The sequence below is a fragment of the Nerophis lumbriciformis genome, linkage group LG11, assembly GCF_033978685.3.
Source record: "Nerophis lumbriciformis linkage group LG11, RoL_Nlum_v2.1, whole genome shotgun sequence".
Classification (NCBI taxonomy): domain Eukaryota; kingdom Metazoa; phylum Chordata; class Actinopteri; order Syngnathiformes; family Syngnathidae; genus Nerophis; species Nerophis lumbriciformis.
The window spans coordinates 53,607,878-53,634,825 of NC_084558.2; the positions used below are offsets into that span (position 1 = coordinate 53,607,878).

The following is a 26,948-nucleotide window of genomic DNA, read 5'->3' on the forward strand; positions in this document are numbered from 1 at the left end:
GGAGACCGAAAGCAATGGATCTCGAGTGGGTCTGACATAATATTGTGAGAGTCCAGTCCATAGTGGATCCAACATAATAGTAAGAGTCCAGTCCATAGTGGGGCCAGCAGGACACCATCCCGAGCGGAGACGGGTCAGCAGCGCAGAGATCTTCCCAGCCGATGCACAGGCGAGCGGTCCACCCCGGGTCCCGACTCTGGACAGCCAGCACTTCATCCATGGCCACCGGACCTGTGCCCCCCCCCCTCAAGGAAAAGGGGAGCAGAGGAGAAAAGAAAAGAAACGGCAGATCAACTGGTCTAACAGGGGGGCTATTTAAAGGCTAGAGTATACAAATGAGTTTTAAGATGGGACTTAAATGCTTCTACTGAGGTAGCATCTCTAATTGTTACCGGGAGGGCATTCCATAGTACTGGAGCTCGAATAGAAAACGCTCTATAGCCCGCAGACTTTTTTTGGGCTCTGGGAATCACTAATAAGCCGGAGTTCTTTGAACGCAGATTTCTTGCCGGGACATATGGTACAATGCAATCGACAAGATAGGACGGAGCTAGACCGTGTAGTATTTTATACGTAAGTAGTAAAACCTTAAAGTCACTTCTTAAGTGCACAGGAAGCCAGTGCAGGTGAGCCAGTATAGGCGTAATATGATCAAACTTTCTTGTTCTTGTCAAAAGTCTAGCAGCCGCATTTTGTACCAACTGTAATTTTTTAATGCTAGACATAGGGAGACCCGAAAATAATACGTTACAGTAGTCGAGACGAGACGTAATGAACGCATGAATAATGATCTCAGCGTCGCTAGTGGATAAAATAGAACGAATTTTAGCGATATTACGGAGATGAAAGAAGGCCGTTTTAGTAACACTCTTAATGTGTGATTCAAACGAGAGAGTTGGGTCTTAATGCACTTTTTAGCAACATTCATTTAAGCACTTTACTTTTCTTCATAGTCTTCTCACACAGCTTTAAGTTACTGCACTTGAAATGTCCATTGACCATTCCTGAGAGCTTACCTTATATAACCATGTCTAAACACAATTACATAGCATGTGAAACCTCTTTCAGAACACACATTATACATCATTGCATTATAAAATCAATAAGAAAACGGGAACTCTAATTTGGGAGTCTGAATTAGGATCAGAAGTTCCTATGTAAACATTTTGTATTGATTATTACCAGAGGTGGGACCAAGTCATTGTTTTGCAAGTCACAAGTAAGTCTCAAGTCTTTGCCCTCAAGTCCGAGTCAAGTCCCGAGTCAAGACAGGCAAGCCCCGAGTCAAGTCCAAAGTCAAGACTGGAAAGTCTCAAGTCAAGTCCTAAGTCCTGCATTTTGAGTTTCGAGTCCTTTCAAGTCCTTTTAACCACAGACTAATATATTAACACAGATTGTGTATGCTTTTCAAACGCTGTATTTATTTATTAAAACAAGTGCATTTTAAATTGCAGGAAAGAAAATTGTGCTGACATTGCACTTTATAATAGCACTATTAACCAGTCATTTTAAACATTAACTCATTCCTTTACAGAACAAACACATTGAAAAATAAAGTGCAAATGTACTTATTTGTACAAAAGTGTTAACATTGAAAAAACATGACATATACGTGAACATAACAAAAAAGTTGTACTTTTTATATGTCAGGGCCCTATGCTGCATTGCATTTGCAAAAGACCAAATTAGCCAAGAGTCTGTCAGTCATTTGTGCACGATGGGGGCGTAGTATGATGCCACCATGGCTGAAAACTCGCTCCACTGGAGCACTGGAGGCAGGCACTGCCAAGACTCTCATGGCCACTCGGAACAGTGAAGGAAGAGTCTTCATGTTCAATACCCAGAACAAAAGGGGGAGAGAGTTTTTTTGGGTTGGTGCACTACTTGTAAGTGTATCTTGTGTTTTTTTATGTTGATTTAATTTAAAAAAAAAAAAAAAAAAAAAAAAAAAAAAAAAAAAATTCTTGTGCGGCCCGATACCAATCGATCCACGGACCAGTACCGGGCCGCGGCCCGGTGGTTGGGGACCACTGAGGTAAACAACCAACAGTATGTCAGAAAGCTAGCTAAAACGGTACACATATTCATAATATAGTATACATTTTAACTGACCTTTATTTTACTATTTTTGTCTTTTTTTTAGGTGGCTAAAATACGCGGTGCTGTTGACCGCCGTCTAACGTTACGTGTGATATATTGACTAACGTAACCCTGCTTAAAAAAATCACTGAACAAAAAGTATGAATAAGGTAGTGAACTGCAACAGATTCCCGTGTTTGCAATAACGTTATAACGTTAGCAGTGAGTTTACAGCCTCACTGATTTTACTACACAGCAAATAAAAGTCACGTTACTTAGCCAATAAACGTTATCTTACATTCAAAACTTACCGTTCTTTGTGCAACTTCAAATGCCGGACGAAGTTGGAAGTTGTTGCCTCTCCATCAGTAATTTTCGAACCGCATGTGTTGCATACTGCAAACCGTTTTGTGTTGACCACCTCGTAATTTTTATACCCAAACGAAATTATTTTAGGTATCATTTTTTGTTCACTGGCGTGTGGTTTGGACATGTCTTCTTCGTTGGTTGTCCTGCAATTTGATTGGATGAATGCTGTGTGATGAAAACAAAGTAGATCTAATTTGATTGGCTGTTGTACTGAGAGCACACCAGCTGACACACGCAACGCTGATAGACAAGTACACAATGAAAAATACGGAGCGCTCCCGAATAACTTTTTCATCTTTGGGTTTTGGGGAAAGTAGCAAGTCATGTCAAGTCATGTCAATTCAAAAGGCTCAAGTCCAAGTGAAGTCACAAGTCATTGATGTTAAAGTCTAAGTCGAGTTGCAAGTCTTTTTACATTTTGTCAAGTCGAGTCTAAAGTCATCAAATTCATGACTCGAGTCTGACTCGAGTCCAAGTCATGTGACTCGAGTCCACACCTCTGATTATTACTACTGTGCTCTGCACTGGATTCATTCACAAACTAACTACACTTTGCAAACACTTTAGAGTTAGGCTCCACCATCAGAATATGTACTTAGTTAAAATAATCACATGGATATCATTCAGTGAGTTGATCTACCAAAACTAACCCTTGTGTGGTGTTCAGGTCTGTGGGACCCGGTTTAATTTTCTATTAATAGAAAAATTATACAATTAATACATTTTTCAAACTGAGACTCACTGACTTTGGCTCATTTTCTGTGGAGAACATATATCAGAATACATATTTAATAACCACACACCCCTATAAGATGTCCGGGTCGGGTCCACTGGACCCGGGGCTAATAGCAGTGTGGAAATTGATGTTCTATGACACACACCACAGCAGGCCTAGACAGGAGGAGGACAGAGTGTAGCATACCTGCCAACTTTTGAAATCAGAAAAACCTAGTAGCCAGGGTCCAAGGGGCCGCAGGCCCCGGTAGGTCCAGGACAAAGTCCTGGTGGGGGGTTCAGGCCGACGCAAAATGATTATCAGCATTCAGACAGGTTAAAATGTTGCTAAAACCATCACTTTTCTATCAGTCACAGTGACTTTTCAAAACAAAAATATTACAGCAAAAATCATATGGGTTGATTGACATGTTTATTCTGTAAGCTAACTTCAATAGTTTGATATTATTTTGACAGTTAATGCCAGTTATCCTGTCAACCTTTCACAAGACTTCAATTTGTTAATTGAAAGTATAAACACTTTTTACAGTAAACAAATGGTAAAACAGTACTAAACAATTCCATAAAAAAAAAAATTGGTGTCATTATTAACTTTCTGTCCAAGCTTGTATAATCTACTGCCTTGTTCAATTGTATAAAATATTATGTGCCTAAAATTCACATTTCTATCACAATTATCATACTGTAAACATGGTAAGCTAACTTCATTACAATTAATAGTCCTGTCAATAGCATGGAATTACAATTCAAATGTAGTTTTTTTGTAAGCCTTTCAAAAGAATTCAAAATATGAAAAATTAATGAAAATTAATTGAAGCCATCAGACACTTGAAAAGTGGCACATCACATCTCTAATGTAATCATTTGAACGTTTCAACAGAAATAGCACTGCAAAAATATTGAGGACATACTTCTGTATTTTGGTAGTTATGCTGTCAACATTTAACAAGATTTCTTCAACTTGGACTTGAAAGCATAAATAGTATAAACACTTTTAACAGTACTAAACAATTCCAATAGATAACATTGGTGTCATTACCTTTTTGTGGCTAAAATCCAAATGTATTCTATCAGATTGATCATACTGCAAAAATGATATGGTAACTTTATAAGTTTACTTCATCCATGCGTCCATGCTCAATTATTGCCTCCGTAAATAAAACTTCGGCATTTATCACATCCAAAGAATCTGTTTGGGCGACGAAAAACGTTGAAAGTTTTCCACTTGTATCGCTAGCAACGGCATTAGACTTGTGTTTTTTTGTCCCAATGTGGTCTTTTACATGGTTAATTCCTCCGTGTCCGATAGAAAAATCTTGTCTGCACAAGGTGCAATTCGCGTAGTTTTCACCCTTTTTGGAACGGATAATTATTCCCGGATAGGCTTTTGAATATTCTTCACGGAATGACTGCAGTTTTCTTTTCCGTTTAAGACTCGTTTGCGATTTTTCTCCGGCTGATTCCATGATCGTTCGCTCGTTTGGAAACAATGGCAACTGGTGCCTCGTGCTTGGCAGCGGTGCTATAAATAGCCTCGCGCATGGCATTCGGAATGGCTCGATAGGAAGTTACGGGAAGCAGTGTCGATTGTCATTGTTGTTACGCGATTTCGTGAATAAAACTTAAAAAAAAATTTTTTTTTTTAATGAATGAAAAGCCGTATTTTTCATCACTGCAACCGTAATAGGTTGATGAAAACCGTACTAGTTATGGGAAAACCGGAGTAGTTGGCAGGTATGGTGTAGGTACACAGAACATCAGAGGGTCAAACGTGCGAGAAAAAGAGAGCAGACGGTGTTGACAAAAAATGTTGCAACCTTGTGTGGGAACTGCAGGTGCAGAAACACAAAAGAATAATCTCTGTGGGATGCAGAAACTGGCAGAGAAATTTTCCGTGCAACATTCATATGGGCGAGGGCGGACCTACGTCACTTCCGCCCTCCAATCCCCTAGCAACGCGGTCGCCATATTGAATTCGTTGAAAACAAACCAGCTCACAGCCAACACAGCATTGACAGAAAAGGCATTTAACGAGGTTTCACGGCATTTTAAACTGTTCTAAATGGCGTATGATTATGTAAATAGTCTTTCCAGTGAGGCTAGGTTAAGATACGAGTTAAAATGTTCTGTAGTTGGATTAAACGACTGCCCTTACCGCCTTCCAGCAGATGCGTGGACTGATAATCCTACACAATGGCCGGACATGGAATTTGGAAAACTTTATGTCTACCTCACAAGCGCACCAGGTCGGTTGTTAGCTTCGGTTGTTATATAACGAATAAATCACATAAAAATGGTTATATCACCCAAGGTATGTTGATAAATGATAATAAGGATGACACGGTGGCTACCAGTATCTGTATATTTATTATATCTGTAGAGAGCTCATTCAAATTCAGTTCAGTATTATGATTTATTATTTGCTGAATTACTGGAAATAGCCTTTATACCGTATGTTATTGTTGTGCAACAACAACAACTTCAGCTGTCGAACGTTATTCAGTAAAAATTCAACGGGTTCAACATTAGCATGGACGGTATAGCCCTTATATTTACCAGAAACGAAGTGATCCGAACACACGACCCGGGATTTTGGGGGACTCCAGTGAGAACCGTCCTCGTTTTCCCGGTGTAAAGCTGCGAGCCATTTGTCTCGTCTCTGTGGGCTTTTAGCACGCTTTGGCAGAACAAAATAGGACCTTTGTTTTCCCTGTTTCCAGTTGTGGTTTGCACAACCAAAAACAACACAGTTTTTTGGCATTTTGGAGGCAGAATGACGGGTTTAATCAGCGCAGGTCGACAGGTTAAAGAGTCATGGCGACGGTTTGTTTTCAACGCCAGTCAGGTTGCTATGGCTCGAAGAACCCGTATGTAGCTCAGTTGCCCGGATGTCGGCCCTGCCCCATAGTTGTTACTCAGCCAGCGTTTGTGAGGTCTGATGGACCCGTTGCATTTTGTGGCTTTTAAAACCTCACAAACACTTTTATGTTTAAATACTGAACAGATGTTTATTGGGATAAGGTAAACATCTGTTCAGTATTCTAGCATAGAAGTATTATAAGTGGTCGCTCTCATTAGAATGACAGGAAGATTCCAGTCTGCAGGTAACAGCATTAAGTTAGGATGAAAGGCTCTACTGCCCCCTACTGACAAAGGTGAATACTGATGAATGTGGAATGACAGCGCTCAAGACGAATTCAAACCACAAATTAAAGCTGCAAGCAGCGTTGGTCGGGCCGCGTATTTGGCAGGTGCTAGTCCTAAGTGTCCCAATACTTTTGTCTACTTTTAGTCTGAAGTGTCCCAAGACTTTTGTCTAGTGTACCTACCTTGTCTGCATTGTGTGGGCACGTTGGTGCTTCCTGCTTTTGAGCAGCCATCTTAAAAAAAACAGCACCGCAGGAGCATCAGTGCAGCGGGTCTTTGAAGGGTCATAAAATCAAAACCGGAGCAGGTATCACAACTCTTTCACCAACTTTTAATCAGAAGGGTTCAATCTCTCTCCTGTGTTAGTTTGAAGCCGAAACAACAAACGCGCTCAGAGGAGATAATGTTTGAAGAAAGGTGACGGGTTTTTACAAAAATGTTGTGTTGAAGGGGGAATAGCAAACTTCCTGTATATTTTTGCTGGGGGTTGTAAATTTATGAAATGTAGGTGTAAGTGAGACCTACGGAGAGGTTTTCGTTTCATGTCTCTCCGACCTTCCCAGTGTGAGTTACAGGCAGTTTTGTCAGATTTTTCATCCGAGGAGCAGTTTTTTGTGCGTTTTATAAAAAAATTGCTGTAGAGCACAATTTTAGCCAGTCCTGATGTGTGTGTTCAGTTCGGTGAGTTTTGAAGCATGTTAAGGGGGTGAAATTACAGCTCAAAGAGGCAAAAGTGACTGTTTTTAGTACTTTTTTGTCTTGAAGGGGGAATTGCAAACTTCCTGTTGATTTTAGCCCGAAGACATACAATTATGAGAACTAGGTCTAAATCAGACCTACATAGAGGCTTTTGTTTCATGTCTCTCCAACCTTCCTAGTGGGAGTTACAGGCAGTCTGTTTTATTTTTTTCCTAGGGGGCGCTAGAGCGCATTTTAGATTTTTGCGGTTCGGTTTTTTTATTAAAAGACAATTTTCGCAGGTCCTGATGAGTGGGTCAAATATGGTGAGTTTTGAAGCATGTTAAGTGGGTTAAATTAGTGCTCAAAGAGGCGGCGGAAGAATAATAAAGAATAATAAAACATTACAAATACAATAGGTCCTTATGTCCCATTGCGGGCCCTAATTAAAATAAATCAACTTAAAATGTAACACTTTATGGGTTGGTTACAAATATGAAAAATAAGTTGTATTATTCAAGTGGGAAACAATCTTTGATAGAAGTGTGTGGCTCTTAAAAGAGCCTTTGTGGGTATTAGGAGGTGATATAGTCTACTTCTTGGAGGCCTTCTCGGTCTTCTTAGGCAGCAGGACAGCCTGGATGTTAGGCAACACACCGCCCTGGGCAATGGTCACACCTCCGAGGAGTTTGTTGAGCTCCTCGTCGTTGCGGACAGCCAGCTGAAGATGACGGGGGATGATTCTGGTCTTCTTGTTGTCACGGGCTGCGTTTCCCGCCAACTCCAAGATCTCAGCGGTCAGATACTCCAGCACTGCTGCCAGGTAGACAGGAGCACCGGCGCCGATACGCTCGCCGTAGTTGCCTTTGCGGAGCAGACGGTGGACGCGACCCACTGGGAACTGCAGTCCGGCACGGGAAGACCTGGTCTTGGCCTTGGCTCTAGCCTTGCCGCCGGTTTTGCCACGTCCAGACATGATTCTTATTTGAGGTGATAGTCTCTGTATCCCTACTGCAGAGAAGTACCTCAAAGCGCTGCGAACAGTACATTTATACACTTCCATGCTGCTCTGTGATTGGCTGACCGTGTCGGGGAACGGTTGTCCAATCAGCGCAGGGAAAGAAAATGCGAGCGTCTCTTCTTTGAGTGATGCTTCCACCTTCTGTCTTTTGAAAAAAAACAGAATAGAAACAGTAATAGACCTCAACAAAGCACTATTACTAGGCATCAACGTGTAATATTATCTACAAATACACAAATAAAGCAAGGTGTTCCGGTACTTTAAGGCACATGTGTTATTTTGATTAACATTGAATAGAGGATGTTTTACTCCAGTAATATCTATGCATGTCTGTTTTATATCTGTACTATAGATTACCACACATGGTACACATAATGACCTACACATTTTTATGAACAGTTTTTAAATTAATTTCAGACATAAAAAAACAAAAACAAGTACAATTAATACACAGTTTAAATATAATAAAAAATATTTTAAATTAGATTTTTTTTTAAAACATTTTTAAATGTTTAAAAATTAAATGTCTGTCTGAACAGAAATAGGAAAAAAACAAAGCTTGTTATGTCACACCCAATCACTTACTAATAGTACTACCGTATTTTCCGCACTATAAGGCGCACCTAAAAACCACAATTTTTCTCAAAAGCTGACAGTGCGCCTTATAACCCGGTGCGCTTTATTACGATTCATTTTCATAAAGTTTCGGTCTCGCAACTTCGGTAAACAGCCGCCATCTTTTTTCCCGGTAGAACAGGAAGCGCTTCTTCTTCTACGCAAGCAACCGCCAAGGAAAGCACCCGCCCCCATAGAACAGGAAGCGCTTCACCCGCCCCCGGAAGAAGAAGAAAAAACGCGCGGATATCACCGTACGTTTCATTTCCTGTTTACATCTGTAAAGACCACAAAATGGCTCCTACTACGCGACAAGGATCCGGTTCATAAAAAGACGCAATCTCTCCATCCGCACACGGATTACTACCGTATTTCACAGCAACTGATATTCCTGTGAACCGCACTGTGGAACGGGAGCACGTACGGTGAATATTCGCACCACAGGGAATGAGAAGTCATCCTTCACTGTGGTTCTAGCTTGCCATGCTAACTTCCACCCATGGTGATATTCAAAAGGAAGACCTTGCCAAAAGAGACCTTTCCAGCCGGCGTCATCATAAAAGCTAACTCGAAGGGATGGATGGATGAAGAAAAGATGAGCGAGTGGTTAAGGGAAGTTTACGCGAAGAGGCCGGGTGGCTTTTTTCACACAGCTCTGAAGGCGAACACACCTTCACTAAGACGGGCAGACAGCGCCGGACGACATACGCCAACATCTGCCAGTGGATCGTAAATGCCTGGGCAGATATTTCGGTCACAACTGTGGTCCGAGCTTTCCGGAAGGCAGGATTCACAGAACTGCTGCACAACAACAGCGACACTGAATCCGATGACTTCGACGAGACGGAGCCGGCCATTTTTGGATCCCACGCTTGCGCAACTTTTCAATTCGGACACCGAAGACGAAGAATTCGAAGGATTTACGAATGAAGAATAACTTCAGAAGGTGAGCGCTATGTTTATTTTGTGTGTTGTGACATTAACGTTCGAGCAACATTATGTTGCTATTTATTGCTCTACACCATTTTGAATTTTACTATGTTTGTGATTGCACATTTGCGTACATTTTGGGACAGAGTTGTTAGAACGCTGGTTTTCAATATATTATTAAAGTTTGACTGAACTATCTGACTGTTTTTTTGACATTCACTTTAGCGCAGCGTTTTTTTGACATTCACTTTAGCGCAGCGTAGGCGCGGCTTATAGTCCGGGGCGGCTTATTGGTGGACAAAATTATGAAATATGTAATTCATAGAAGGTGCGGCTAATAATCCGGTGCGCCTTATAGTGCGGAAAATACGGTACTATGAAGAAAAAGCAGTAAAAAGAAAATATCCAAATTAAAAAGCCTAAGGAAATAGAAAAAAAAAATAAAATACATATATATATATATATATATATATATATATATATATATATATATATATATATATATAACACTATTAAAGAAGAAACCAAGTCTAAATATACAAATATGAATGAGATTTAAAAAAATAAAACAGAGTAAGAACATTAAGAACAGTAATAAAACATTGTGATGAACATTTTAATTTTCCCTCGGGGATTAATAAAGTATTACTGTTTCTGATTCTGATTGTAATACCGATAATAATGAAGTAAATAAATAATCAGAATACTGATAATTACAAAAGATAAATATAATTTAAAAAATTGCGATGGAAGACAGGCAAGAGGAAAAAATATGAATAAAATTAAAGGTCTAAATAAATTATAATAGTAATACAAATTAAAAGATTGATGAATAAAATAAGAGAGAAAAAATGGTCAGGTTATCATGAAGCAGAACACCAATCAATCAATCAATCAATCAATCTTTATTTATATAGCCCTAAATCACAAGTGTCTCAAAGGGCTGCACAAGCCACAACGACATCCTCGGTACAAAGCCCACATACGGGCAAGGAAAAACTCACCCCCAGTGGGACGTCGATGTGAATGACTATGAGAAACCTTGGAGAGGACCGCATATGTGGGTAACCCCCGCCCTCTAGGGGAGACCGAAAGCAATGGATGTCGAGTGGGTCTGACATAATATTGTGAGAGTCCAGTCCATAGTGGATCCAACATAACACCAGTTGTTTGAAAATAAGTATATACACTAATACAATTTCATGTGTCTGAGACAATTGTAAAATCACTTCCCGTTTAGCCCACAAAATGCACTCATACAATTTCATGTATATAAGACAACCTGGGGATAGGTTGATTGGCAGCACTAAATGGTCCCTAGTGTGTGAATGTGAGTGTGATGATGTCTGTTGGCCATGCGATGAGGAGGAGACTTGTCCAGGGTGTACCTCGCCTTCCGCCCAAATGCAGCTGAGAAAGGCTCCAGCACCCCCAAATGGGACAAGCGGTATAAAATGGATGGAACCATAAAATACCATCTCATTTAGCCCACAAAATGCTTACAACGTTAGAGCAGTGGTTCTTAACCTGGGTTCGATCGAACCCTAGGGGTTTTTGATTGATTGAAACTTTTATTAGTAGATTGCACAGTTCAGTACATATTCCGTACAATTGACCACTAAATGGTAGTAACACCCCAAAAAGTTTTTCAACTTGTTTAAGTCGGGGGTCCACTTAAATTGATTCATGATACAGATATATACTATTTTCATAATACAGTCATCACACAAGATAATCATCACAGTATATAAATTGAATTTACAATCCGGGGTGTGGGATATGGAGGGTTGGGGGGTTTGGTGAGTCAGCCTCAGGGGTTCGACGGAGCCTCCGCCGCGGAGGTCAAGACACACCCGACTCATCGTATGAATAAAAACTTCTTATCTGCATATTATGGCAACAGCAGAAGTCAGACTGATTTGCATGTGTGTAACTTGTTGTGAGTTTATGCACTGTGTTGGTTTTGTTCTTTGAACAAGGTGATGTTGGTACATTTTGTCCACCAGAATTTGGAAAAAATAAAAAATGTTACACTAAAGAAGGGTTTGGATCAATGGTGGAGTTCGGTACCTCCAACAAGGTTAAGAACCACTGTTAGAGTAGGTTATAGGTCATCTCTAAACATAACTCAAAATGCCAATTTAATGTTGAAGGGTTACAACTTTTATTTTATAGTGACAGACTAGATCTGTTCATTAGTTTTTGCTGGTTGAGTGGTAACATTGTAGCAGGAATGACATTAGTTGGAAGTGTGGTGGCTCTTAAAAGAGCCGTTGTGGTTGTGGTGTTTAAAGTTTATGCTCTCTCTCCACGGATACGGCGGGCCAGCTGGATGTCCTTGGGCATGATGGTGACTCTCTTGGCGTGGATGGCGCACAGGTTGGTATCTTCAAACAGACCGACCAGGTAAGCCTCACTGGACTCCTGAAGAGCCATCACTGCAGAGCTCTGGAAGCGGAGGTCGGTCTTGAAATCCTGGGCGATTTCCCTGACCAGGCGCTGGAAGGGCAACTTGCGGATGAGCAGCTCGGTAGATTTCTGGTAGCGGCGGATCTCACGGAGGGCCACGGTGCCGGGCCTGTAACGGTGAGGTTTCTTCACGCCGCCGGTGGCAGGTGCGCTCTTGCGGGCGGCCTTGGTGGCGAGCTGCTTCCTGGGGGCTTTGCCTCCGGTGGACTTACGAGCTGTCTGCTTGGTTCTTGCCATTGTTCGCTACGTCTCGACTTCAAGAAGTAAGATACTTCCACCTTCGCAAGCTGTGCGTTTTATAAAGACAAGGCAGCGCTGATTGGTCCGTATGGGAGGAGGCCGGCGCAAAGGCTGATCAACCATTGGACAAGAGCAATTTGAAATGAACCAATCATCGACAAGAACTGCCCAACCGCTTCTGAAGCCCTGGACTCTTTGCAGAATGTAGTTTGGCATCACATGTAAACGTTGCAAGAGTAATGTACAAATAAATACATGTTTGACCATGTAATGAATTATATATTGAGGAATGTGGGATGGTGAAAAATAAATGCTAAAAGACTTATGCTGACTATTGTCCTGGTAACATCTGGTGTAAGGTTTCGATAAGGTCATATATTTGACTATTTTTGCAAAACAACAATCACTTACTTGTCATTTCAGGGAAATTGAGAGACCCCGAAAGGGACAAGCGGTAGGAAATGGATTGATGGATGGATAGGGAAACGCTGTGGTTTTGTTTCTGTTACAATGTGGACTATGCTGCCACCTGTTGGTGAGGCGACATATTGCAGCAAAGGGCAAAGGCCGACCTATTTGGACCTTCAATATTTAGTTGATGTACTGTCAGTTTTCCTCATGTCAGGACCAGTCAGTCAGTCAGTAAAAAAAAAGATAAATAAACGGAACTTTGAGGAAATAGAAGAAGAAAACAGTCGCAGAGGAAAACAAATTGGGATTTATTGCCGATGAAAAATGAACTTGGAAACAACATAGTGAACATGTCTGGAGCAAGATGATGACACGGATATGTATTTTGAGTGAAGTTTGTTATTTTATTAATCATTCATGTAAATTGAGATTATGTAATTATATCTATATAATGTACTGCAACAATATACAGGGTGCTATGTGTCAATCATACCTTTAATTGATTAAAAATAAATTATTTTATTGGCCAAGTATGTTTAACACACAATGAATTTGAGAGATAAATAACATGTTTTGAATAAAAAAATGTTGTGTTCTCCATATAAAAACTAAGGTTTGTTTGACCAAAAGGGCATAAAACACAATTTAAAAACACTTGTGTGAAATTTGATGTATAAATTCAAGCATTGAAATTAAAATAGTATTTCTAACAATTTTAAGAGCAGTTATTTTCCTGAATCCTTAAAACCTTTAAGTGTTTTTTTTATTTATTAAAAAAAAAATATTTAACAAATAATAGTGAATCTTATTGACCTATTTAAGTGAAGTGAATTATATTTATATAGCACTTTTCTCCAGTGACTCAAAGCACTTTACATAGTGAAACCCACTAAGTTCCATTTAAAGCAGTGTGGGTGGCACTGGGAGCAGGTGGGTAAAGTCTTGCCCAAGGACACAACGGCAGTGACTAGGATGGCGGAAGTGGGGATCGAACCTGGAACCCTCAAGTTGCTGGCACGGCCACTCTACTAACTGAGCTATACTGCCCACTTATGGAGTCCAATTACTTCCAGCACCTCCAAGTTTCCCCTTAAAAATATTTTGGGGGAAAATATAGCAGTTTTCAACTGAAATACATTACAAATAAAAACAAAACCATACCTGCCAACTTTTGAAATCAGAAAAACCTAGTAGCCAGGGTCCAAGGGCCGCAGGCCCTGGTAGGTCCAGGACAAAGTCCTGGTGGAGGGTTCAGGGCTTCGCCCCCCGACGCAAAATGATTATTAGCATTCAGACAGGTTAAAATGTTGCTAAAACCATCACTTTTCTATCAGTCACAGTGACTTTTCAAAACAAAAATATTACAGCAAAAATCATATGGGTTGATTGACATGTTTATTCTGTAAGCTAACTTCAATAGTTTGAAATTATTTTGACAGTTAATGCCAGTTATCCTGTCAACCTTTCACAAGACTTCAATTTGTTAATTGAAAGTATAAACACTTTTTGCAGTAAACAAATGGTAAAACAGTACTAAACAATTCCATTAAAAAAAAAAATTGGTGTCATTATTAACTTTCTGTCCAAGCTTGTATAACCTACTGCCTTGTTCAATTGTCAAAAATATTATGTGCCTAAAATTCACATTTCTATCACAATTATCATACTGTAAACATGGTAGGCTAACTTCATTAAAATTAATAGTCCTGTCAATAGCATGGAATTACAATTCAAATGTAGTTTTTTTGTAAGCCTTTCAAAAGAATTCAAAATATGAAAAATTAATGAAAATTAATTGAAGCCATCAGACACTTGAAAAGTGGCACATCACATCTCTAATGTAATCATTTGAACTTTTCAACAGAAATAGCACTGCAAAAATATTAAGGACATACTTCTGTATTTTGGTAGTTATGCTGTCAACATTTAACAAGATTTCTTCAACTTGGACTTGAAAGCATAAATAGTATAAACACTTTTAACAGTATGTCGTGCTGTGAAATACAGCCGACAGGATTGCGCACCAAACACGAAGCAAGGCCAAAGCGCAATATGGTGCAAGAGAACAAAGGACTTCTTTCATTTAAGGTTTGTGATAAACCATCAAACTCATTCGTTAAAAGGACTCTATAGTAATATAAAGCGAATTTTTCTGGACATTATCATGCAAGAAAAGTTTATTTTTGGGACCGCGATCACCGCGTAATGATTTTTAAAGGTTGCATTACAAACATTTAACTGTCCCATGTGATCAGCCAGTGCGATTGGAAATCCATGCTCAATTATTGCCTCCGTAAATAAAACTTCGGCATTTATCACATCCAAAGAATCTGTTTGGGCGACGAAAAACGTTGAAAGTTTTCCACTTGTATCGCTAGCAACGGCATTAGACTTGTGTTTTTTTGTCCCAACGTGGTCTTTTACATCGCTAATTCCTCCGTGTCCGACTGAAAAATCTTGTCTGCACAAGGTGCAATTCGCGTAGTTTTCACCCTTTTTTTTTTTTTAATTAATGAAAAAACGTATTTTTTATCACTGCAACCGTAACCCGGAATAGGTTGATGAAAACCGTACGAATTACGGGAAAACCGGAGCAGTTGTCAGGTATGCTAAACATCCATAGATAAATCTGAAGTTGGTCTAAATTTAAGTTGATAATATAAAAAGATAATTGTCATATTACTTAATCCTGAAATTTATAATTTAGAACATTTCAACCAAATCCCAGGACCAGTAATACTCACTTGAGGGGATCCCAAAGAATTAACTAATGAATATAATACCATACCAACTTTATTTATAAAGCCCTTTAAAGACAAGCACAGTTGAAAAACAAAGGGCTGTACACCACAAAGAAATAAAATATTAAAAACAGAAATAAAAATACACATTTAAAAAACAAATATAAATTAAAGCTGCAAGCAGCGTTGTTCGGGCCCGCGTATTTGGCAGGTGCTAGTCCTAAGTGTCCCAATACTTTTGTCTACTTGTAGTCTGAAGTGTCCCAAGACTTTTGTCTAGTGTACCTACCTTGTCTGCATTGTGTGGGCACGTTGGTGCTTCCTGCTTTTAAGCAGCCATCTTAAAAAAACAGCATTGCAGCAGCATCAGCGCAGCGGGTCTTTGAAGGGTCATAAAATCAAAACCGGAGCAGTTAATTAAAAAGCGCTTCTGTTGTTGTAATCACAAGGGTTCAATGTCTCTCCTGTGTTAGTTTGAAGGCGAAACGACAAACGCGCTCAGAGGAGTTTGTTTTTGAAGGAAGGTGACCGGTTTTTCAAAAAATGTTGTTTTGAAGGGGGAATAGCAAACTTCCTGTAGATTTTTGCTGGGGGTTGTCAATTTATGAAAGGTAGGTCTAGGTGAGACCTACATAGAGGTTTTTGTTTCATCTCTCTCCGACCTTCCCAGTGGGAGTTACAGGCAGTTTAGTCAGATTTTTCATCCGAGGAGCAGTTTTTTGTGCGTTTTATAAAAAAATTGCTGTAGAGCACAATTTTTAGATTTGGGGTTCGGTTTTTTCATTAGATCACAGTTTTAGGCAGTCCTGATGTGTGTGTTCAGTTTGGTGAGTTTTGAAGCATGTTAAGGGGGTCAAATTACAGCTCAAAGAGGCAAAAGTGACTTTTTTTAGTACTTTTTTGTCTTGAAGGGGGAATTGCCAACTTCCTGTAGAATGTACCATTATGAAAGTTAGGTCTGAGTCAGACCTACATAGAGGATTTTGTTTCATGTCTTTCCGACCTTCGTAGTGGGAGTTACAGGCAGTCTAGTTGTTTTTTTTCCTAGGGGGCGCTAGAGCGCAATTTTGATTTTTGCAGTTTGTTTTTTTTATTAAAAGACAATTTCCACATGGAGAGGAGCCAGATGAGGTGGTTCGGGCATCTGGTCAGGATGCCACCCGAGCGCCTCCCTAAGGAGGTGTTTAGGGCACGTCCGACCGGTAGGAGGCCACGAGGAAGACCCAGGACACGTTGGGAAGACTATGTCTCCCGGCTGGCCTGGGAACGCCTCGGGATCCCCCGGGAGGAGCTGGACGAAGTGGCTGGGGAGAGGGAAGTCTGGGCTTCCCTGCTTAGGCTGCTGCCCCCGCGACCCGACCTCGGTTAAGCGGAAGAAGATGGATGGATGGAATTTTCGCAGGTCCTGATGTGTGGGTCAAATATGGTGAGTTTTGAAGCATGTTAAGTGGGTCAAATTACAGCTCAAAGAGGCGGCGGAAGAAAAAGAATAAAGAATAAAACCTTACAAATACAATAGGTCCTTATGTCCCATTGCGGGCCCTAATTACCCTAAGAACAGTTTGTTAGATAAAAACAGTTTAAAAGTTAAAAACAGTTAATGTTGGTTTAGACCCCACATCCTTTAACTTGTCAGTTTGCAACCCTTAGTTTGCACACGCCAAAAAGTAGAAGCTATCTGACATGAACATCAATGAGAACGTGACATTGTAACATAATCATGTACAAAACAGTACTTTGACATTGAGGAAAGTGCTCTTAAAAGTGGATGAGGTGGCTCTTAAAAGAGCCTTTTTCACGGGAAAATGTATTTACTTCTTCTTGGCTGCAGTCTTGGCTTTAGGCTTGCTCGCCTTCTTAGCGGGGCTCTTCTTGGCAGCAGGACTCTTCCTGGCCGCTGGGGCTTTCCTAGCCGTCGGCTTGGCGCTCTTGGCGGGGCTCTTAGCGGGGCTTTTAGCGCTCTTCTTTGCTGCCTTCTTCGGGGTTGTTGCCTTCTTTGCGGGCTTCTTAGCGGCTGCCTTCTTGGCTGCGACTTTCTTCACTGGTGATTTCTTGGCTGCGGGCTTCTTGGCGGCGCTCTTAGCCTTAGCGGGAGCCTTTTTGGGCTTGGCTTCGGACGCCTTATTCATCTTGAAGGAGCCGGAAGCGCCGGTGCCCTTGGTCTGCAATAAGACCTCCTTGGCCACCAGTTTCCTGACGGCAATCTTGATGCGAGCCTTGTTCTTCTCCACATCGTAACCGGCGGCGTTCAGGGAGTTCTTGAGGGAGGCTAGAGAGACTCCTTTCCGCTCCTTGGACTTAGCGACAGCCTGGGTGATCAGCTCGGAGACGCTGAGTCCGGCCTTCGCGGTCTTGCTGCTCTTCTTCTTCTTGGCCGTCTTCGACGAAGCGGGTGCGGCTGGTGCTACTTCTGCCATGATCGCTGGCTCTGACTCGGCTTGTTGTTGACAAGGACTGAGGTGGGACTCAACTGGACTGTCCATCGCAAGGGGCGGAACTTAAAGGCAGGATGAGAACCGTGGAGACTCAAGCGACTGGGTCTCTCCTCGGCGTGCCTCACTTGTGCTTTCTCCGCACTTTGAAAACCATTAAAAGACGCAATGGAAATGATTTTACAAAGCAAAAACGTTTCCACTCTGTAGTAAACTAGTGTCTCCTCACATTTATGACGTTTACAAGGTGCACATTTGTGGCATTTGGATCGAACAACCCTCCAAAGCTGACTTCTTCCCCGACATCAGCAGCAAAGCTCGGCGACTTTCCTCGCTCATTTCTACAATTAAACACTTAAAAGTCCCTCACAATGCAACAAAAACTGCCCTACGGGTTACAAAACATGTTCACTCAGAAACTCCCAGCCCAAAAAGACAAACATTGATGGCGGCTGTGAAACAAGACAAGGTTTTAGTGACGCAGCAAACACAATGACCACTGATTGAGACCTGTTGGGGTCAGGCTGGTGTCTGTTATCATCTGATATCACCTCTCACGTCTTTAATACATCATTCTATTCTCTTTGTGCAATTAAACACATTTGTTTGTCTGTTTATGGTGTATTTGAACCATAGTTTTATGTTCCAAGTGCTATTACACAAGAAGTACACAAAAGTGAAGAGGCCTACTCCCCTTACACTTGAACAAACACTTTTATAACAATATATCTTCTCACAGGACAACACTATAGAAATACAAAAAAGTTGACTATAGAATATAGATTTTGATATACATATATATAGAGAGGATATAGAGTAGTCAGTGTACAGCATGAATGACTGCTACTATCTTCTAAAATGATTCAACACACGTCCATTATTGCCTAAATACTCACATATTGTATGTGCAACACTAATAATACTTCAATGCATTTTTATATAATATTCAGCTATGAACTTTAGAGACGGTTTGCACTGTATTCATATAAAAGGTGATAAAATGAACAACACAATGCATTCATTGTTTTGGACAACACTTTTATTTTTCAATACTTTATATAGTGATATTACATTTAACAATAAATGATCAACCATTCTTCTCAATAGCAGCAGCATGTATGACAATTATAATAATGTATTTTATTTATTGATCATACATTTATTAACTTACATCATTCATCTTTAATGTCTTTATTTCAGCATTTTCCCTTATTATTGTCTTACTTTCACCACTGCACAATAGTTACACATTTTATGATCTTTTCTCCAGCAAATAGACAATGGTGACAACTAAGTACGGGAAGTGAAGGAACTACTGTATTTGAAGACAAAATGCAAACACATGAAATAAAAGTGTCAACATGTGCAAGAATGATCAGTTTTTAGACAATACTAATAGACAAGGAGACATACAAGGTAAAGATTATATAAACTCTCTGTCCTTCTACTCCTTTTCAAACATGTTGAATTTTTGCAAGTGTGAATTTGACGTTACTTAATGTAGCTTTTTATTTATTTATTTATTTATTTATTTTTACTCAGTGGCCTAGTGGTTAGAGTGTCCGCCCTGAGATCGGTAGGTTGTGAGTTCAAATCCCGGCCGAGTCATACCAAAGACTATAAAAATGGGACCCATTACCTCCCTGCTTGGCACTCAGCATCAAGGGTTGGAATTGGGGGTAAAATCACCAAAAATGATTCCCGGGCACGGCCACCGCTGCTGCCCACTGCTCCCCTCACCTCCCAGGGGGTGATCAAGGGTGATGGGTCAAATGCAGAGAATAATCTCGCCACACCTAGTGTGTGTGTGTGACAATCATTGGTACTTTAACTTTAACTTTTATGTCCGGACTGTTCTGGACATAAATAAAAAGCTAATAAACCATACATCTTTGTGTCTCATTTGTGCCCACAATTACGCTATACAAAGAAGACTGAAAAATAGTACACAGCAAAGGTTAGATAAAGTAAATCAGGATTATATTAGGGAAAAATGCAAATACCATTAAAAGGTATGATGTCGCACTTTAACAGAGTAGTTTTTACTCATGTTGAATCCAGGGGTAAAACAGTCTCAATCAATAGGAATCCTACTGAAATGAGTTAAAACATACTTTGAATACATTCATATTAATTACTATTACTTTTGAAATAGACTAATTGACAGAAGTAAGATCGCAATGCAATTTAAATGCATTTTATTTTGACAGTTAAATTTTAAACCCTCATAAACAATATTTGTATTAAACACCTTTAACATCAAGTTAAAATAAGGCACGTGTATAAGATAAGTAGCACACCCGCTGAAAACTGGACAGAGTGAATATGTAAAATAGTTTAAGTATACAGACATAAATTCACATTGTTGTCATGTCCTGTTTATTTGGAGTTTGTATATTTTAAATATACATTTTATTCTCATGTGCATTTTTTTCTTATTTGTCAGAATGCTATCGTACTAGTTTATTAGTTGAAGTAAAATCCAAAAGAATAATAGTGGGTTAATGGCACCACCTCATGGAATGTTTACAAGACAACACGATATTGTAAATGAACAATATCACAGAAAAAAAATCCCCGCACTTTAGTATTTATTCGGACCCGTATTTTATAATCAGACAGCAGGCAGGGTCTTACATTGGTGTCATGTCCTATTTATTTGGGGTTTGTATATTTTAAATACCGTATTTTCCGCACCATAAGGCGCCCTGGGTTATAAGCCGCGCCTTCAATGAACGGCATATTTCAAAACTTTGTCCACCTATAAGACGCCCCGTGTTAAAAGCCGCATCTAACTGCGCTAAAGGAATGTCAAAAAAACAGTCAGATAGGTCAGTCAAACTTTAATAATATATTAAAAACCAGCGTGATGTGGGCGCGCATGGAGTCGTATATCAACATGGACGGAGCTGCGTGAAAAAAGCCACCCGGCCTCTTCGCGTAAACTTACCTTAACCACTCGCTCATCTTTTCTTCATCCATCCATCCTTTCGAGTTAGCTTTTATGATGACGCCGGCTGGAAAGGTCTCTTTTGGCAAGGTCTTCCTTTTGAATATCACCATGGGTGGAAGTTTCTGGCCATTAGCATGGCAAGCTAGAACCACAGTGAAGGATGACTTCTCATTCCCTGTGGTGCGAATATTCACCGTACGTGCTCCCGTTGTATCTACAGTGCGGTTCACAGGAATATCAAAAGTCAGTGGAACCTCGTCCATGTTGATAATGTTCTCTGGCCGGATCTTTTTTTCAGCTATCTTGTTTTTACAATATGCACGGAAAGTAGCCAGCTTTTCTTGAAAGTCTTTAGGCAGTTGCTGTGAAATAGTAGTCCGTGTGCGGATGGAGAGATTGCGTCTTTTCATGAACCGGATTCCTGTAGCTTAGTAGGAGCCATTTTGTGGTCTTTACAGATGTAAACACACAAAGGAAATGAAACGTACGGTAATATCCGCGCGCTTCTTCTTCTTCTACGCGGGCGGGTGGTTGCTTACAGTAGAAGAAGAAGCGCTTCCTGTTCTATGGGGGCGGGTGCTTACCTTGGCGGTTGCTTGCGTAGAAGAAGAAGCACTTCCTCTTCTACGGGGAAAAAAGATGGCGGCTGTTTACCGTAGTTGCGAGACCGAAACTTTATGAAAATGAATCTTAATATTAATCCATATATAAAGCGCACCGGGTTATAAAGGCGCACTGTCAGCTTTTGAGAAAATGTGTGGTTTTTAGGTGCGCCTTATAGTGCGGAAAATACGGTACACATTTTATTCTCATTTGTATTTTTTTTCTTATTTGTCAGAATGGTATTGTAGTAGTTAATTAGTTGAAAGAAAATCCATAACAATAGTGGGTTAATGGCACCAACTTATGAAATGTTTACAATGACAACACAATAACGTAATTACAAATCTCAGAAAAAAAATCAACATTTTGAGTGATATATATTCGGACCAGTATTTTATAATCGCCATCGGTAACTTTTTTTTTTTTAATCAAAATTCGTAACGTTTAAATTATTAGTTCTATGCACAGAAATTTGAGATACAGATAACTTCGATTACTATCTAATCTCCATTAACTAATTCCGTGGTGAGCTAGTGACAAGATAAACCATGTCAAAAAAAGTGGTTTGCTCTTGAGAAGGAGTGGGTGGCTCTTAAAAGAGCCGTTTTGATGGCGCCAGGTAGTTTCTACCGGAGCATTTTACTTGGAGCTGGTGTACTTGGTGACGGCCTTGGTGCCCTCAGACACGGCGTGCTTGGCCAGCTCACCCGGCAGCAGGAGGCGGACGGCGGTCTGGATCTCCCTGGAAGAGATGGTGCGTCTCTTGTTGTAGAGAGCCAGACGAGACGCCTCGGTGGCGATGCGCTCGAAGATGTCGTTGACGAAGGAGTTCATGATGCTCATGGCCTTGGACGAGATGCCGGTGTCGGGGTGGACCTGCTTCAGTACCTTGTACACGTAGATGGCGTAGCTCTCCTTCCTTGCCTTCCTGCGCTTCCCTTTGCCTTTTCCGGCAGCCTTGGTGACGGCTTTCTTGGAGCCCTTCTTGGGCGCGGACTTAGCTGGCTCAGGCATTGTTCGATAGAAAAACGAATGGATCCAATCTGGCGAGGCAGTGACTTAATAACCATTTCTATGTAAATTTCTTGCGCCAACGCTTTCTACTGATTGGCTGACAGTGGTAATGATGACGTCACACCTCCTTTTGGCAGTTGGGAGTAATAACGAAGTATAAATAAGCGTTTTCTGAAATACACGTTCATCTCCTTCCTTAAAATTATTTGTTTAGTTTTGGAAGAATTTTAGAAAATACTATCAACACTTATGACACAATATTTTTGACACATTTGAACAAATTATTACGCTGCAATGTTTGTTATAGCAGTGTTTCATGAAAAATCAGCATAACATATTTTGTACTATAGTTTAGACATCTTTGTCTGGAAACCATATTTAGTCTTTAAGACAAAGAAGTATACACTGGAAGATTCAGCATTCTTGTTTAATTCAGAATTGCAGATACCGTATTTTCCGCACTATTAGCCGCACCTAAAAACCACAAATTTACTCAAAAGCTGACAGTGCGGTTTATAACCCGGTGCGCTTTATATATGGATTAATATTAAGATTCATTTTCATAAAGTTTCGGTCTCGCAACTACGGTAAACAGCCGCCATCTTTTTTCCCCGTAGAAGAGGAAGTGCTTCTTCTTCTACGCAAGCAACCGCCAAGGTAAGCACCCGCCCCCATAGAAGAGGAAGCGCTTCTTCTTCTACTGTAAGCAACCACCCGCTCCCGTAGAAGAAGAAGAAGCGCGCGGATATTACGTTTCATTTCCTTTGTGTGTTTACATCTGTAAAGACCACAAAATGGCTCCTACTAAGCGACAGGTTTCCGGTTCATGAAAAGACGCAATCTCTCCATCCGCACACGGACTACTATTTCACAGCAACTGCCTAAAGACTTTCAAGAAAAGCTGGCTACTTTCCGTGCATATTGTAAAAACAAGATAGCTGAAAAAAAGATCCGGCCAGAGAACATTATCAACATGGACGAGGTTCCACTGACTTTTGATATTCCTGTGAACCGCACTGTGGATACAACGGGAGCACGTACGGTGAATATTCGCACCACAGGGAATGAGAAGTCATCCTTCACTGTGGTTCTAGCTTGCCATGCTAATGGCCAGAAACTTCCACCCATGGTGATATTCAAAAGGAAGACCTTGCCAAAAGAGACCTTTGCAGCCGGCGTCATCATAAAAGCTAACTCGAAAGGATGGATGGATGAAGAAAAGATGAGCGAGTGGTTAAGGTAAGTTTACGCGAAGAGGCCGGGTGGCTTTTTTCACGCAGCTCCGTCCATGTTGATATACGACTCCATGCGCGCCCACATCATGCTGGTTTTTAATATATTATTAAAGTTTGACTGACCTATCTGACTGTTTTTTTGACATTCCTTTAGCGCAGTTAGATGCGGCTTATAACACGGGGCGGCTTATAGGTGGACAAAGTTTTGAAATATGCCGTTCATTGAAGGCGCGGCTTATAACCCAGGGCGCCTTATGGTGCGGAAAATACGGTATATATATATTCTTTAATGTCCCATATTTACTATGTCTTATTATTTTTTTAAATACTTTAATATACATGTTATTCTTACGTATTTGTGTATTGTTTTATGTATTATCAGACCGCTTAAAATATAGTGATGTCACTGTCAAAGTGATAAGAAACCACCTCATGGAATGTTTACAATTTTGAAAAACAAAAATCAGATTATCAACATGTCAAAAATAATTCCAATAAACAACAGTAATATTGGTATACTTGTGAAATAATTCTGGTTCACTTACGTAACTGCTACATTAATGTTTTAAAAACTGTAACAAATATATATATTAAAGAAGAACCATAATAAGCATGGAATGGCTCCCATTGCATCACTAACATACTACTTATAGAATGTTTACCATTAAAACTTTAGCCACACGAAACAGTTTCAGAATCATTCACACCAATATTGTATACAATTATGGGTTGTATACATTTATTTAGGTAATAATCTTAAATATATAAATGTTTTTATAACTGCCCTCAGAGGTTGTTTTCTTAGTAAAATAACGTATTGTAGATTTGTACAGAAACCAAACCAATGAGCCAGACTTTTGAACGCATTATTCATCATTCAGTTCTTCAACATCCATATTCTTTGAAAGAGTCATAATTATTAGGGATGATAGATCCAGATGTGAATAGCATCAATATCAAGGTGGGTATGATAATAGAGCAGTGGTTCTTAACCTTGTTGGACGTACCGAACCCCACCAGTTTCATATGCGCATTCACCGAACCCTTCTTTAGTGAAAAATATATATGTTTTTTTTTTTTCAAATTCAAGACAAAGTTATACGTTTTTGGTAACACTTTAGTATGGGGAACATATTCTAAGTAACAAAGACTTAATTTAGAGTTATTTGGTTAGGGTTAGGGGGTTAGGGTTGTAATAAGGCCAATGCGGAATAAGCATATTTTTTTTTTTAGGGAGAGGCTGCAAAGAGTGGTCAAGACGGCTCAGAAGATCATCGGCCGCCCTCTCCCCTCTCTGACGGACATCTACACCTCCCGCTGCCTCAACAGAGCCAGTGCCATCATCAAAGACAGCACCCACCCTGGCTCTGACCTGTTCCACCTGCTGCCCTCTGGGAAGCGCTACAGGTGCATTAAAACCAAAACAAACAGGCTAAAGAACAGCTTCTTCCCCAGGGCCATAACCATCCTGAACGGACTGCCCCATTGTCCCTCATAACTGCCTTCTCTTCGGTGCAATAACCCATTCCACCAACCACCCTGTTTTTGTTTTGTTTTTTCATGTATATATTCATTTCACACCATATTCATTGCACTTCTACATTTTTTAAATTTTTATATATTTGCACATTGTTTTTCTAGCATGCACACATCGCACTGTATGGAATGGCCTCAATCTCGTTACCTTGCGTAATGACAATAAAGCTGATTCTGATTCTGATTCTGAAGAGTGTCACAACATTGCCGTTTACGGCAGACGAACTGCTTTACGGTATACAAAAACGTGACTGCTGTTGTTGTGTGTTGTTGCCGCGCTGGGAGGACGTTAATGAAACTGCCTAACAATAAACCCACAATAAGGCATTAATAAGTACTTAATAATGACTAGTTAAGAGCCAATATGTTACTAATTTGCATGTTAATAAGCAACTAATTAATTGTGAAAATGTTCCCCATACTAAAGTGTTACCATGATTTTTTTACTGGTGCACAAAATGAAGCGTGCATGAACATCACCTCGTCCAAACAACAAAACCAACACAGTGCATAAACTCACAACAAAATACACACCTGCAAATCAGTCTGACTTCTGCCGTATCCGTAATACGCCGATAGGGAGAAGTTTGTATTTACACGATGAGTCGGGTGTGTCTTGACCTCCGCCGAACCAAACCCAGGTTAAGAACCACTGTACTAGAGTGATGTGAACTATTTTTTGTTGTAGTTTCTCTTCTATAAATTCAGCTAATCACTAATATTTCTTTACAAGGTTCGTATGAGGGCAGCTCCTCTCCAGTTAATCCTCTTGCTCAGGTCCACTAGGCCCCTTCCCTCCTCTCTCCTGCTGGTGAGATGGTGGAGAGGAAGAGGAATGTCGTGTGGAGCTATTTTACAGTGTCAGACGAGAAACCGCTAGCTGTGACATATGCAGTAAAACTATACGTTCCTGAGGTAACACTACTACTACCAGAGGTGGGACCAAGTCATTGTTTTGCAAGTCACAAGTAAGTCTCAAGTCTTTGCCCTCAAGTCCGAGTCAAGTCCCGAGTCAAGACAGGCAAGCCCCGAGTCAAGTCCAAAGTCAAGACTGGAAAGTCTCAAGTCAAGTACTAAGTCCTGCATTTTGAGTTTCGAGTCCTTTCAAGTCCTTTTAACCACAGACTAATATATTAACACAGATTGTGTATGCTTTTCAAACGCTGTATTTATTTATTAAAACAAGTGCATTTTAAATTGCAGGAAAGAAAATTGTGCTGACATTGCACTTTATAATAGCACTATTAACCAGTCATTTTAGACATTAACTCATTCCTTTACAGAACAAACACGTTGAAAAATAAAGTGCAAATGTACTTATTTGTACAAAAGTGTTAACATTGAAAAAACATGACATATACGTGAACATAACAAAAAAGTTGTACTTTTTATATGTCAGGGCCCTATGCTGCATTGCATTTGCAAAAGACCAAATTAGCCAAGAGTCTGTCAGTCATTTGTGCACGATGGGGGCGTAGTATGATGCCACCATGGCTGAAAACTCGCTCCACTGGAGCACTGGAGGCAGGCACTGCCAAGACTCTCATGGCCACTCGGAACAGTGAAGGAAGAGTCTTCATGTTCAATGCCCAGAACAAAAGGGGGGAGAGAGTTGTTTTGGGTTGGTGCACTACTTGTAAGTGTATCTTGTGTTTTTTATGTTGATTTAATTAAAAAAAGAGAAAGAAAAAAAAAATTATTTCTTGTGCGGCCCGATACCAATCGATCCACGGATCAGTA

General features: G+C 40.3%; 4 protein-coding genes across 4 annotated transcripts in view; all 4 read right to left on the reverse strand.

Annotated features, from left to right (window-relative positions):
• Nucleotides 1-7,543: 7,543 nt before the first annotated feature.
• The window catches only part of LOC133610233 (uncharacterized), a 29,299-nt gene continuing 9,894 nt past the window's right edge, over nucleotides 7,544-26,948 (reverse strand). Inside the window, exons 3-4 of the mRNA XM_061966359.2 lie at nucleotides 26,115-26,118; nucleotides 7,544-7,988 (exon numbers count right to left, since the gene is read on the reverse strand). Of these exons, the coding sequence (XP_061822343.2) occupies nucleotides 7,601-7,988; nucleotides 26,115-26,118 (392 nt within the window). The 3' untranslated portion in view covers nucleotides 7,544-7,600. The remainder of the gene's footprint in view (nucleotides 7,989-26,114; nucleotides 26,119-26,948) is intronic.
• On the reverse strand, nucleotides 11,776-12,296 carry LOC133610243 (histone H3). Its single transcript, XM_061966367.2, has one exon. The coding sequence runs from the start codon at nucleotides 12,278-12,280 to the stop codon at nucleotides 11,870-11,872; it is 411 nt and encodes a 136-aa protein (XP_061822351.2). The 5' UTR covers nucleotides 12,281-12,296; the 3' UTR covers nucleotides 11,776-11,869.
• LOC133610229 (uncharacterized) lies at nucleotides 17,056-18,293 on the reverse strand. Its single transcript, XM_061966355.1, has one exon. The coding sequence runs from the start codon at nucleotides 17,916-17,918 to the stop codon at nucleotides 17,247-17,249; it is 672 nt and encodes a 223-aa protein (XP_061822339.1). The 5' UTR covers nucleotides 17,919-18,293; the 3' UTR covers nucleotides 17,056-17,246.
• On the reverse strand, nucleotides 22,040-22,439 carry LOC133610237 (histone H2B-like). The gene has a single exon (XM_061966362.1). The coding sequence runs from the start codon at nucleotides 22,435-22,437 to the stop codon at nucleotides 22,063-22,065; it is 375 nt and encodes a 124-aa protein (XP_061822346.1). The 5' UTR covers nucleotides 22,438-22,439; the 3' UTR covers nucleotides 22,040-22,062.

Excerpts from the sequence above, each read along its gene's own strand:
- LOC133610243 (XM_061966367.2), bottom strand. The coding sequence starts at position 12,280 with ATGGCAAGAACCAAGCAGACAGCTCGTAAGTCCACCGGAGGCAAAGCC.
- LOC133610229 (XM_061966355.1), bottom strand. The coding sequence starts at position 17,918 with ATGGACAGTCCAGTTGAGTCCCACCTCAGTCCTTGTCAACAACAAGCC.
- LOC133610237 (XM_061966362.1), bottom strand. The coding sequence starts at position 22,437 with ATGCCTGAGCCAGCTAAGTCCGCGCCCAAGAAGGGCTCCAAGAAAGCC.